This window comes from Zootoca vivipara, chromosome 6 (genome assembly GCF_965207765.1).
Source record: "Zootoca vivipara chromosome 6, rZooViv2.hap1.1, whole genome shotgun sequence".
NCBI lineage: Eukaryota > Metazoa > Chordata > Lepidosauria > Squamata > Lacertidae > Zootoca > Zootoca vivipara.
In genome coordinates, this window is record NC_142589.1 from 8,464,427 (window position 1) to 8,478,165 (window position 13,739).

Consider the following 13,739-nt stretch of genomic DNA (forward strand, 5'->3'; position numbering starts at 1 on the left):
AAGTTAGGATTAAGGCTAAGGCGGATCATTATAGGGTATAAAGAAACCCAAAGGCCAGATCCAGTAAAAGGATGAAGCCTTTTTAAAATAAAATAAAAATATAATAAAATATAATAATAATTTATATAATTTATTATTTATACTCCACCCATCTGGCTAAACTTCCCCAGCCACTCTGGGTGGCTTCCAACAAAATATTAAAATACAGTAATCCATCAAACATTAAAAGCTTCCCTAAACAGGGCTGCCTTCAGATGTCTTCTAAAAGTCTGGTATAGTTGTTGTTCTCTTTGACATCTGGTGGGAGGGCGTTCCACAGGCCAGGTGCCACCACCGAGAAAGCCCACTGCCTGGTTCCCTGTAACTTGGCTTCTTGCAATGAGGGAACCGCCAGAAGGCCTTCAGCGCTGGACCTCAGTGCCCAGGTAGAACAATGGGGGTGGAGACGCTCCTTCAGGTATACTGGACCAAGGCTGTTTAGGGCATTAAAGGTCAGCACCAACACTTTGAATTGTGCTTGGAAACGTACTGGGAGCCAGTGTAGGTAATACAAGACCGGTGTTATGTGGTCTCAGCGGCCGCTCCCAGTCACCAGTCTAGCTGCCACATTCTGGATTAGTTGTAGTTTCAGAGTCACCTTCAAAGGTGAGTCTAGCCCCCACAAAGAGCGCATTGCCATAGTCCAAGAGATAACCAGAGCATGCACCACTCTGACAAGACAGTCCGCGGGCAGATAGAGATTTCAGCAGTGAATATAAAAGACACCGTCTGGTAACAAAGAGGACAGTCTCACCTCTGGTTCCCTATAGCCAAGCAAAGTCATGGCAAAGGATAGCCAGATCTAGATAGTATAAAATCCTAGCTCTGCAAACTGAATATATTATCCAAAGGCACTTCCCCTTCATATTATGTCTGGTTGCAGAAACTGCACGGAATAGCCTGTGCATTTGGATAAGTGGGTTATTATGGGCTTGGGGGATGAAAGTCAGGGGCAGGGAAAAGGTTACAGAAGGCAAAGGAGAATAAAGAATGACTGGTAAATTGGATAATGCAGTGCTGAGAAATGGAATTACGAGAACTACACACTGCTGGCTCTCCTTCTTGGCAATCAATGGGCTGTTTCTTCAAGCAGCAAAGGACCAGCAGGGAGCAAAGTGCTTCACATCGAGGGCACCTGCTTGTTTAAGAGGTTGGAAGAGATAAGCTCCACAAAACACTGAGGGTTTCCTGCTGGGGAAAGTGTGGGTAAATGCCAGGATCTGTCCAGGTCTTCTTAGGCCCCTATGCCTGGGCAGGACGTCTGGAACACCTTCAGCATACACCCGGGAATCATGGACTCATAACTGGGCTTTATGAGCACCAAATCAGCAGTGAACAGCAGAAGCATTTGTAGAGGTTTCAAAACATTCCTCATTTATTTCTATTAACTACTGCATATTTACAGATCTGGCTTTGTGAGTGTTACAGCCTCTCACTTAGCCATCTTGTCTACAGAAGATATTAAACTGCACACAGCACACAGCAGAGAGCAGAGTCAGGAATGAAAAACAACAAAGTAACAATTCCTAACTGTTCCCTCCCAACAGCAGATATCACCAGATTTTCAGAATGGGAGGGGTGAAAATGCTCACAACCTCCCCCTTTTCATTCTGACCATTATGAAAATCTAGCACAAAAGCAATTTCTTTACATATATACCAAGTTGTTCCTTATTAACAGCTTTAGTCAAAGCATCAGCAGGTATTTCTTTCCCTGGCATATATGAGACTTTTACAACTCCTTTCTGAATGCATTCTCTGGCACGGTGCAATTTGATTAGCAAATGTTTTGTTCTTTGCTTGCACCCTTCTGAATGGATTAGTTCTATGCAGGCTTTGTTGTCCTGATAAACTTGAACTGGACAACAAATTTTTACTCTCATATCCTCACATAGTTGCAACAACCACTCTACATTCATGAGGGAAAAATTTAAAGCGTTGAGTTCTGCTTCACATGAACTCATGCTTATTGTTGCCTGTTTCTTACAAGACCAATCAAATAGGCACTGATTGTACAAATAACACACACCTGAGGTGCTCTTGCCATCAGTTGTATCACTACCAAAACTGGCATCGGCATAGATCTCAAGACCTCCAGATTTTTGGCTAGTAAGCTTCAACCTGTAATGCATAGTGCCTTTTAAATACCTAACTATGCGTTTCAGTGCCTTCCAGTCTTGCACTGTAGGTTGATTTACATATCTGCTGAGCAAATTTACGCTAACAGCAATGTCTGGTCTTGTGCACCTTGCTATAAAACTAAGTTTACCCAAAACACTTCTGAACAATGTAGTGTCAGGAAAAACATTAGCATTAGTATCATGTTGGTACCCTGTGACCATGGGGGTGTCTACAGAATTGGCATCTGTCAGATTTAATTTTTCAATCACATCATTGATCTTACGTGATTGATGCAGCAAAACATCACCTTGCTTATTTCTCTCTACTTCCAGTGAGAGATAATTGCTGACTTCCCCTAGGTCTTTCATATCAAAATGCTTTTGCAGTTTTGCAAGAGTGGTTTTGTAAATATTTGCATCCTTCCAGAAAAACAAAATATCATCCACAAAACAAATGCAGTACAATTTGTGCTGGTTAGATTCTTTAACAAAAACACAAGAATCAGCCTTTCCTTGCTGGAAACCTAAGGAAAACAGCACTTCTGTCAGCTTAGTGTGCCAGCATCGAGCACTTTGTTTTAGACCATACAGGGATTTTTTTAATTTACACACCATTCCCTTTTTTATCTGCACTCCGTCTGGCGGTGACATGTAAATACTCTCATTGAGAATTCCGTACAAAAACGCAGTATTTACGTCGTGATGAGATATGGTCATGCCCTCTTCTGCAGCAATTTTCATCAACAGCCTAACTGTCTCAAATTTGACTGTCGGTGAATATGTCTCATGATAGTCCTGATCAGGAACTTGAGAAAAACCACGTGCAACTAATCTGGCTTTATATCTGACCACTTTACCAGTCTGATCAGTCTTGGTTTTGTAAATCCACCTGCTGTCTACAAGTTTCATGCCTGGTTCTACTGGAACCAATTCCCACGTGTCATTTTGCTTTAGGGAATTCAATTCAGCTTTCATGGCATTAAGCCAAGGTTCGGCATCTTTTTCAGGTAAATTTTGAACCTCTTTGTAGTTAGTTGGTTCAAAAACTGAGTTTGGATTGCTAGTGGCAGCCATATCTGAAATAGCAGCTTTAGCAAATTCTTTAGAAAATCGTTTAGGTGCTTGTCCCTTGGTAGTTCTCTCAGATCTACGCAATACTCTGGGATCCTCTGGGTCTGGTTCCTCCTCCTTGGGAGAATGGTGACCTGTATCTGGCAAAGATTCTACCTCTAGATCAGTGTCAGACCCATCTGATTTCTTAAAAGAGGTCTTTTCATTCTGATCATCTGTATCAGTGTCAGAATCTGTGCTACCATCAGCATCAATTACAGGTTTTGCCTCTTTGTTAATTGGTTTCACCACCTCATCATCTGAAATGGGATGACATTGAAAAATGCCAACTTTGTCCCATTTTGGATTACAATCCATGCTTCTGGTCAGCCTAATTGTGTTTGTGTCTGTCATCAGCACACGATAAGAACCTTTTTCATAACCTAGAAAAATGCCATGTTGACCAGATTTGCTCAGTTTGTCACCTTGCAGAGTGTGCACCCAAACTTCAGAACCGAAAATTTTTAAATGTTTTACAAACGGTTTCCTTTTGAACAGCATTTCGTATGGGGTGCAATCAATGGCTGATTGATATCTGCGGTTGTAAATATAGGTGAAACACGATAGAGCTTCAGCCCAAAAGGGGTTGGGTAGGCCTGAATCATGCAACAGAGTTTTAATTCCTTGTTGCAAGGTCTGGTTTACTCTTTCACATAAACCATTCTGCCATGGAGATCTGGGCGTGGCAGTCATGTGCTCTATGCCCTGTTCTGCAGTAAAGTTTTCAAACTGTTCTGAACAAAATTCTCCACCCCTGTCAGTGAAAAGACAACGTACATGCTCATCGTGAACATTCCTGAGCCATGCACAAAATTTTTGAAACTTAGAGAAGGCTTCAGACTTCTTTTGTAACATATAGACCCAAACATATCTAGAATAGGCATCTATCAGAACCAAAAAATAACATGAGTTTCCTCTAGAGAGCGCTAGAGGTCCAACCAAGTCTGCATGCACAATCTCATAAGGTTTCTTAACCTCCCTCCCAGATTTTGTACCTTTGGGAGCTTGCTTAATTTTGTTCTCTGCACATGAGACACATTTCATATGATAAGGACACTTTTGAACTTTCATGCCCTCAACCATATTTTGCATTTTACCTACTGCCTGGAAATGCAAATGACCAAACAAACGATGATAATCATGAATACAATGGTTATGCAATTTCTCATTCTTATCTACTGATATATTACAGCACGCCTTTTCAGTTTCTTTAGTTGCTCCAGCAGCTGTACCTGTAACAAAAGGCAATACATATAAACCATCAACACACTTAGCATAAAGAATGAGTTTGTTGTCTCGAAGAATTTCACACCGAGAGTTTGCAAACACCACTTTAAATCCTTGAGCGTCTAGCTGAGAAACACTCAAGAGATTATCCTGCAAATGAGGAGCATACATAACATTTTTAACTGTTGCATTAAGGCTCTGCAAAGAAACCGTTCCCTGAGCCAAACTTTTAATAGTCGTTCCATCCGCTTGATGAATTGCTCCTCCCTGTTTCTCAAGATGAAGAAAGAGATTTTTATCATTGGCCACGTGCCTTGTGGCTCCTGAGTCGACAACAAAAAACAGAACGTGTGAGTTGATTAGAACTGCGTGAAATCAAAGCCTTTGATGCAGCTGGCCCTTGGGGTTTTCGGCCTCCTCCCCCTTTGCCTTTGAAGTTGCCCTTCTTCTTTGAAGAGTTTTTACACTGATTTTTAAAATGGCCGACCTCTCCGCAAGAAAAACAGCGGCGCATTTTAAGAGCTTTTGCAACACTTTCACTTTCCCCTGTTGAAGGCTTGTAGGCATTTCCAACAGCCTTGTCCCTGCTTTCTCTAGCAGTCTGTCTGCGATCCCACTCATTCAAGAGCACGCTAGACACATAATCTTCTGTTAGACGGTCATTGGGCAAAGACGACAATTGAGCAGCTACAGCATCATAAGATTCATCCAAACTGTTTATGATAAGCATTGCAAAAACAGCTTCTGAAATATTTAAGTCTCGCTGGACAAGATCCTGTCTGAGACGTTTTAATTGGGCTAGATGGCTGGGCAAATCACCATCTTTCTGCAATTCCAGCCTACACAGCTTTTTAAAGAAAAGCACACTGGATCCTGCATTTTGTCTTAGATGCATATCTCGAAGTTTATTCCAAACAGCCCGTGCAGTCTGCTGGTTCTCCAAGTTGACCAACAACTGGTCCTGGACACTCAGAATAATTGTCCCCCTGGCTCTCATGTCTGCCTCATGCCACGCTGGCCATCCATCATCATCCTCATTAGGGGGGTCATCTTCTATAATATGGTAAAGCTTTTCCCTTTGTAAAAGTGCTTTCATTTTGACCTGCCATGTAGGATAGGTCTCTGGTGTAAGGAGAGGAAAAGATAGAGACATCTGGCCAGAATGTGCAGAAGCCATGCCTGTGTTTAGTTAACAGCAAGACACTTCCCTTCATGCACCCCAAATACTCTTGACTCTCTCAGCAACTTCTCTCCCCACTCAGCACAATTAACAGGCAAACTGGAAAAGCGTCTTTGCTGTCTTCCTGGCAGCCAGCAACATACCTTTCTGTAAATCAAACAGCAGCTTGAAAAACAGCTTCAGCTCACAGCTCAACTCCGATGTGCAGCATCAGATGGAAATGGATCAGAAACATCCAATTATCCAACCATCAATAGCCATCTGCAACCACCAGTCTGCTACCAGCAACCATCCGCCTGCTACCATATGTGGGTAAATGCCAGGATCTGTCCAGGTCTTCTTAGGCCCCTATGCCTGGGCAGGACGTCTGGAACACCTTCAGCATACACCCGGGAATCATGGACTCATAACTGGGCTTTATGAGCACCAAATCAGCAGTGAACAGCAGAAGCATTTGTAGAGGTTTCAAAACATTCCTCATTTATTTCTATTAACTACTGCATATTTACAGATCTGGCTTTGTGAGTGTTACAGCCTCTCACTTAGCCATCTTGTCTACAGAAGATATTAAACTGCACACAGCACACAGCAGAGAGCAGAGTCAGGAATGAAAAACAACAAAGTAACAATTCCTAACTGTTCCCTCCCAACAGCAGATATCACCAGATTTTCAGAATGGGAGGGGTGAAAATGCTCACAGAAAGGCCTCTCATGGTGGGGAGCCATCAGGGTGCCCTGCAGATGTTGCTGGACTCAAATACCCATCTTCCACAGCTGCATGGCAAACACTCAGAATAGCAGCTACTGAGAAGCACAGCAGGGGGAGGATGCTGTTGCACTCAGGTCCATCATCTTGCAGACTTTCCAAAGGAATCTGGTTGGCCACAGCGAGGACAACTGGCATTACGTTCTTAGGATGGTAGACCCTTGGTCACCTGGCTCAGGATGACCCACACTGACTGCCTAGGGTTTTGAGCAGGGGATGTTCCCACCTGGAGATGCAATGGACTTTCTGCACATAAAGCAGGTGCTCCACTGCTGAGCTGCAGCCCTTCCCTTCGGCCTCGGTTTGCTATCAGTAAAATGGGAACAGAGGCCTCTCTAAAAACATCCATTGCCAACGAAAGCAGCCCTTTAGCCCACTGAAAATTCAACACGTGCTGCAGCTTGCTTGTTGCAGAGACTGCATCCCCAGGCTTATTACAGTCCAGCTAGGATAAGGAAGCAAGAGAGCACAGCAGCTGGGCTGTGGGGGCAAAGGCAGACCATGTGGGAAAAGAGATGTACAATTGCAACCAGGGGTGCTGGTTAAGTGATGTCATATGGTGCTAAAACAGAGGTGACAGCTTTGCTGAAATGGTCAGAAAGCACAGCTTGAGCAGTTATCATTACCATGGGGCAGGCCCTGATAATGTGCTCCTGGGTGGGTGGGTAGTGTTCAGAAGAAGCCACACCAGCAGGAGAATGCGACAGCTTCTCTGCCCCTGACTTTCTTCCCCCACGCCCACAACAATCCCCCAGCGTAGAAGGCTTATCAAGAGAGAGCAGGGAAAGGACTGAGAAATCTGCAATGGATTTTAAAAAGGCTGATTTAATAGTATTATAAGTAATACTATGCTGCTGTGGCTAATCACATCAACAACATGACGTTACTAACAACACTATTGTTGCTGTATGTCAACAATGGGCTGCGTCCTCCTCTGAGAAGACCCACTGAAACCAATGGGCCAAAAATCCAACACGCCTATCAACTTCAGCAGGTCCAGCTCTGAGTATAAGTCGTACCGGGATAGCACATCTTAATTTTATTTATATTGTATTAAATCCATAACCTGCCCTTCCTCCCCGAAAGGAGCCCATGAAGCAGTTCTTAAGTGACTCAGATTCCTGTGACCTCCCCTGCTCTTGGTTTGACTGCTTTTGATTTTGAAAGTGAAGCTACGACTGTAACCCTGGAGCCTGCCTGTCAAAGGGGGGGGGAAATAAATAATAATAATAATAATAATAATAATTGAATTTATATGCCGCCCTATACCCGGAGGTCTCAGGGCAGTTCACAGAAAAGGTAATAAATTCAAGAACGACGATGATGGTAGCAAAAGGACAAGAAAACTAACAGATCTTAATAACAAATCATGGGAGTAGGGGGGTGAAAGGAAGAGAAATATTCTGGGATGGGGATGGCCGGCGTAGGGGGCGGTTAAGTGGGGCTGGGAAGGGCATCCTTGTGGCGGGATGGGGGGCGTCTGTGGGTCTTCCCCCCAACAACAACAAGAACACCCCAAATAAAAACCCCGCTGACCTTCTTGACGGAGAGGGAGATGTTCTCCAGGATGCGGTCCTTGACCTGCCCGGGGGGCTCCATGGCCGGCGCCGACGCGCTCCTCTGGCGGAGACCCCGGCCGCCCCGACGGCGAGGACGTCCCCCCCCACGGCGCTGCGGACCCCTCGCTCCCTCCGTCCTGAGGGTCCCCCGGGGGCCACGGAGAGGAAGGTCCTCCCCCACAACCCTCAAGGCCCGCCCCCCACCGGGGGCACTTCGGAGGCGGGGAAGTGGAGGACGAGGATGAAGAGGGGCCCCGGGAAGGATCCTGCGCGGAGCCGAGCGGGACCGGCCGGGGAGGAGAAGGGGGAGGGCCGCTGCCCGCCGCGGGGTGGAGCCGCCTCGTGACAAGCGGGGAGGCTCCCAGGGAGAGCGCCGGGACCGGCCCCTCTCGCCTCTCGGGCCTCCTGCGTATGCGGCCTGTGAGGAAAGGGAAGCGAGGAGAAGAGGCTCGGCCCGGCAAGGCGGGAGAAGAAGATGCAGCCACCGAGACCGCCGCCGCTTCTGCCTCCCGGCGGCTGCTGCAGTCCGTCCCCGGCCAGGCCGCTCACGGCCCGCGCAAAGGACACCGGGAAATGTAGTTCGCCGGGTGTGAGGGGGAGCAGGGATAGCGTACACCGTACAGTAGTGTGCCTAGGAGACGACTAAGGAAGAAGCGAGAGGGCTCTTCGGGGTCCCCCTTCCCACCCTACAATTCTACCAGTCTGTGGTGGAATTTACACGCACACACTTTAAAAAAGGCTGTGAAAATGCTTAAAAGAAAGACACGTTTTGAAAAATACGTTGAATCTGCCATTAGCTCACCACCGCCATCTAGTGTCATATTTGTATAATGCACTTAGAATGCTGTATTTGCAGCTGTACAGCTGAGTCCATATGATTATACTGTACAGTTTGTTTTTTATACACACACACACACACAGCGGTACCTCTACTTACGAATTTAATGCGTTCCAAACATACATTTGTAAGTCGGAAAAAAATGGAAGTCGAATCCCATAGGAATGCATTGGGAGAAAAAAATCAGCTCAGTGATGCAGACACTTCTTTTCCCCTTCCACTAACAAAATTATGTGTGTGTAAATATGCATGTGCAAATACGTGACTTCCTGCCTGCAACACACATGCCGTTTTCAAATTTCAAGGGAGGGTAAGGTCCCAGCCCCCAGCAAGTTTACAATCTAAAATTTGGTATGTGCTAATTCACCCCCTTCTGACACTGGATGGGAGCCTGTGTACACCTTTTATTGACAAACATCCTTCCAAGAACTTCTACCTATTCATTTCCTCCTCCCTCCCAATTCTTTTTCCTTTTGTGCTATGTATTTTGGGGTTGCAAGGCTGTCCTTTTTTAAAAGCGATGTGGGAGAAGTGTGCTTGCAGATTTAATTTAAAATCTACAAGCACACCTCTTACCAGCCTTACAAGAATTCCAGCATTCACCCTGGGCAAAAAAAATACTTGCAATAGGCCAACCAAAACGTTTTACAAAACAGCGCGTGCGATGTGGCAGTTGACCTAATGAAGGTATTGCCCCGATGTGGGGTTTCTTACGTGTTAAGGTAGCTCTATGTGTCCTTGCCATAATGCCTATTTCTATTCCATTCCAGAGGCAAAATGCAAGCTGGAGTTTGGCCCTTCTATCAGCTTGTCAAGGCTTCACTGGTTAAATCCATGCCTATTTATTAAAGCAGAAATGAGTCATACCACAAGACGGCGACTAGAGTTGGCCACCCTGCTTGGCGTGGAAGAGGAAAGCAAGCCCAAACAGGTAACTCGGTGGCCTATTTCTTAGGGTGAGCTTGCTAGCTCGGTGGAGTAAGCACCTCCGATTTGTCACACGCCCACAGGTGCTAAGCTGAACCCGTCTAGCCACTTTATAGGGTGCAGTGGGAAAGGTGTGCAGAAGTGCTTGAGGGGATGCAAGCAAGAATACAAAAGTGCTCCAGGATCAGCAGTGCACTTCTGGATCAAAGGCCCGTGTGGACCAATATCCTAGACATGGGTGCAGCAGCACTCGCCGAGGTGTGCCTAGGCTCCCTTGCGCCCTTGGCAAGGAGCTGTATTGGAGCTCTCCCATCCCTTGCACCCTTAGTATGGACTGCAGGGCTGTTGCAACAGGGACCATCCTGGCCAACCCCTACCCAGCTTATGCTCCACCAGCAACTGATATTCATCCTGCCTCCAATGGTAAGATAGCCACATCCTCCTCTATGGTTTTCTCTAATCCCCTTTTAAAGACATCCAATTCAGCACTCACTAAATCCTGCAGCAGTGCGTTCCACAGCTTAACTCTGTGCTTTGTGAAGAAGTCCTTCCTCTTGTTTGTCCCAATTTTTCTCCCAACATTCAGCTTCATTGGATGACTCACACACCCGCCGCCCCCAGCTATGTTCTAGGTCAGGCATCCCCAAACTGCGGCCCTCCAGATGTTTTGGCCTACAACTCCCATGATCCCTAGCTAACAGGACCAGTGGTCAGGGATGATGGGAATTGTAGTCCAAAACATCTGGAGGGCCGAAGTTTGGGGATGCCTGTTCTAGGTGGTTTTTAGTGAGAAAGGGAGGGAAAAAATCCTGACAACCATTATGATAAAACTTTGTTTTTTTATTTTTAAAAATGTTTTTACATGTTTTTCTTCTGATTGTTTATCCCCAAGTATTAAAAAAAAACCCAAAGAAACCAAAAGTGGGTTGCCAGTGGCAGTAACAGAAAACATAGCTTGATCAGAAAAAACAGCAACAAAACCCCAAATGCTCCCACAATGCTGAAGCCGTCGGTTGCAAGAACAATCCAGCCCAAACAAATAAGTTCATAGCCCAGAAGGGTGCATTGAAGCAACACAGCTTGAGGATTCCTGAGAGGCCCAGACCACTGAAAAAGCCTGAGCTCAAGGACAGACATCAAACAGTTTGAAAAGACTCTGCTTGGATTTACTACCGCAGAGGAAGAAGTGGACCAACATGGGAAATTTGCTTGGCTAAAACTGCTTTGCAAAGACTCATGGACTTGGGGCAGGCTTATTTAGGACACACAAGGAGTGCATCAGTCGCCACGAGGTCATTTTTCAGCTCTGCTCCCAGGCAGGATTTCAAAACCATGGGTTGTGCTCAGCTAAGTTCTACTCAAGAATAGACACACTGAAATTACTGGGCCCAAGTTATGTGTGTTCATTCATTTCAATGGGCCTACTTCGAATAGGGCTAACATTGGATCCAGCACCGTTCCTCTGTTCAACGTCTTATCACACAGGGTTTATGTTCTTATGCAAGAACTAAACATTAGGAATAACTTTCTCACAGTAGTAGCTGTTCCAACAGCGACACGGACTCCCTTGGCAGGTGACAGACACTCCTTCAATGGAGGTTTTTAAACAGAGGTTGGATGGATGTCTGTCAGGGAAGCTTCAGCTTTCCAGCTCTACAATTCTATGATTTTGTATCCAGACAGGCACTGGACATTTTCTCCATCTTGGCCTATACTCTAGAGCAGAGCTTTCCAAACTTTTCATGTTGGGGACACACTTTTTAGACACGCATTATTTCACGACACAGTAATTCAGTTTTACTAGCAAACTGGAGGTTAAACATGCCCCTTTCCAGCCCTGGGAGGAGCATTTGCACAACACACCTACACAATGCAGCCGACACACCAATGTGTCACGACACACAATTTGGAAAGCTGTGCTCCAGAAGTATCCCTGTGGCATGCCAAGTTTCAGATGAGGTCATGCATCCTCTTGTGAAAAAGGCCCCACCTTGGTAAGCTGTCCACCATCTTCTGAAAATTATTATCTTGACTGGTGGCAGCGGCACTGGCAAGCTCTCAGATCATTATTTAAATAAAGATGTTTGCCAATTCCAAGATGCCAACACTCTTTTGTAGGGAAGCTATTCAAACTCATCCAAAACTTCTCTTACAAATTTGCAGACGCCATTGCCTGTTAATGGGGGGCAACTTTATTTCTAAAGAGAGGTACCCTACATAAAGCAGCCTACTCTACCTTGGTGCCCTCCAGATGTTTTGAACTGCAACATTCATCTGCCCCAGAATTCATACATATGCCTGAAGCAGATGTCCTATGAAAAACAGGCAAATCCATTTGCAGGGTAAGCTTCTCCAATTTCTTACAGTTAAAGCCAACCCAGCCCTGAGGGGCGCAAGTTTCCCCAAAATATGAGGTTGTTTTTTGTTTTTTAAAAGTAAAATATAATCAGCTCAAGATTCCCACCAGCTCTGCCCCAACACTGACATGAGCCAAAGGGCAGAGTTTGGAGCCCCAAATAGCCACCTGGGAGACCTTGGGTTTTGTGCCAGCTCAGAGATGGGTAAAACCACTCAGGCCTGAGAGTCACCATCAGAAATGCCACCATCAGTGGCAGAACACCTGCTTTACACACCGAAGGCTGCAGCTTTAATTCCTGAAGGCATCCCCAGCGAGGACCGGGGATTTCCCCGTGTCTGAAACCCTGGACAGCTGCTGTCAGTCAGTGTAGGGCCAGGCCCCAGGACCATCTCTTGTATTAAAGCAGGCAGCCCTTAATGGCCAAGGGGAAGTAATCAAAGCTGGTAGAAGACATCCTTTAAGTCAGGCTCTGGGGCTAAAGCGAGTTGTAGTCCAAAACATCTCACAGCAGATTCTTGCAGGAGGAAAAAATGGTAGTTGCAACTGAAGCCCATAAGAGCAACCCTGAAGCTGGAACAAAATAAAAAAAATTCCTTCCAGTAGCACCTTAGAGACCAATGAAGTTTGAAGCTGGATCATCCCAAAGGGAGCCCAGCATAGTCCAGCACCTGTTCTCTCAGTGGCCAGCCAGACGCCCCAACAGGAAGTGAAGACAACCTCACTCTCCCTACTTTTCGCCCCCCCCCCCAAGCAACTGGTATTCAGAAGCATTGTTGCCTCCTGACGGCACAGGCACAACATAGCCTTCATGGCTAGCATCCTCCTTGAATTTGCCCGGTCCCCCTTTTAAAGCAGCCCAAGTTGGTGGCCATCACTACACCTTGCAGCAGTGAATTCCACAGTTCCACTATGCACTGTGTGAATAAATACCTGCTTTTGTCTGCCCTCTCACCATGACCCCGCGGGGGTTCTACTGTTCCGAGATAGAACTACCAACACCACACATTTTGGGTTGCCCTTTTTGCAGCTTCACAATATCCCATCGGAGCAGAGGAAAACAGAACTGTGCCCAGCATTCTAAGTGCAGCCCCATAGAATCACAACTTTGGTGGTTTTATTTTCAATCTCTTTCCAAATGATGATAATCCCTAGCGTGGAATTCTCCCCCCCCCCAAACTGCCACCCTGAACTAGGTTTCCACTCTTGCAGCCCAATTATTGCTTTCAGTTCCCCCTCATACCTACAATTGGAGCTTTAATTAGGTGTAAGCCCTAATAAAGAGATATCAGATTGTGTCAAGAACCACAGGACAGAGCAACACAGCTGCCCTGCCCTTTGAAAAATATAAAAGCCAGTTGTCATTCCCATCAGTTCTAGTGACACTCAAAACACACAGGTTCCTGGTAAGTCAGGGAACAGAACAGAAGGAAAGCAAGACAGCTCTTGGACAGTGGTACCTCGGGTTACAAACACTTCAGGTTACAAACGCTTCAGGTTACAAACTCCGCTAACCCAGAAATAGTACCTCAGGTTAAGAACTTTGCTTCAGGATGAGAACAGAAATAGTGTTCTGGCAGCGCGGCGGCAGCAGCAGGAGGCCCCATTAGCTAAAGTG

At 45.9% G+C, this 13,739-nt stretch overlaps 1 protein-coding gene across 2 annotated transcripts in view; it reads right to left on the minus strand.

Moving 5' to 3' along the window:
* PLEKHM2 (pleckstrin homology and RUN domain containing M2) overlaps positions 1-8,559 on the minus strand; it is a 36,817-nt gene extending 28,258 nt beyond the window's left edge. The window contains exon 1 of one of the 2 annotated variants that reach the window (XM_035117383.3): positions 7,978-8,559. In XM_035117383.3, the coding sequence (XP_034973274.1) occupies positions 7,978-8,040 (63 nt within the window). In that variant the 5' untranslated portion in view covers positions 8,041-8,559. The remainder of the gene's footprint in view (positions 1-7,977) is intronic. The other variant, XM_035117382.3, reaches the window with a different exon arrangement.
* Positions 8,560-13,739: the final 5,180 nt, after the last annotated feature.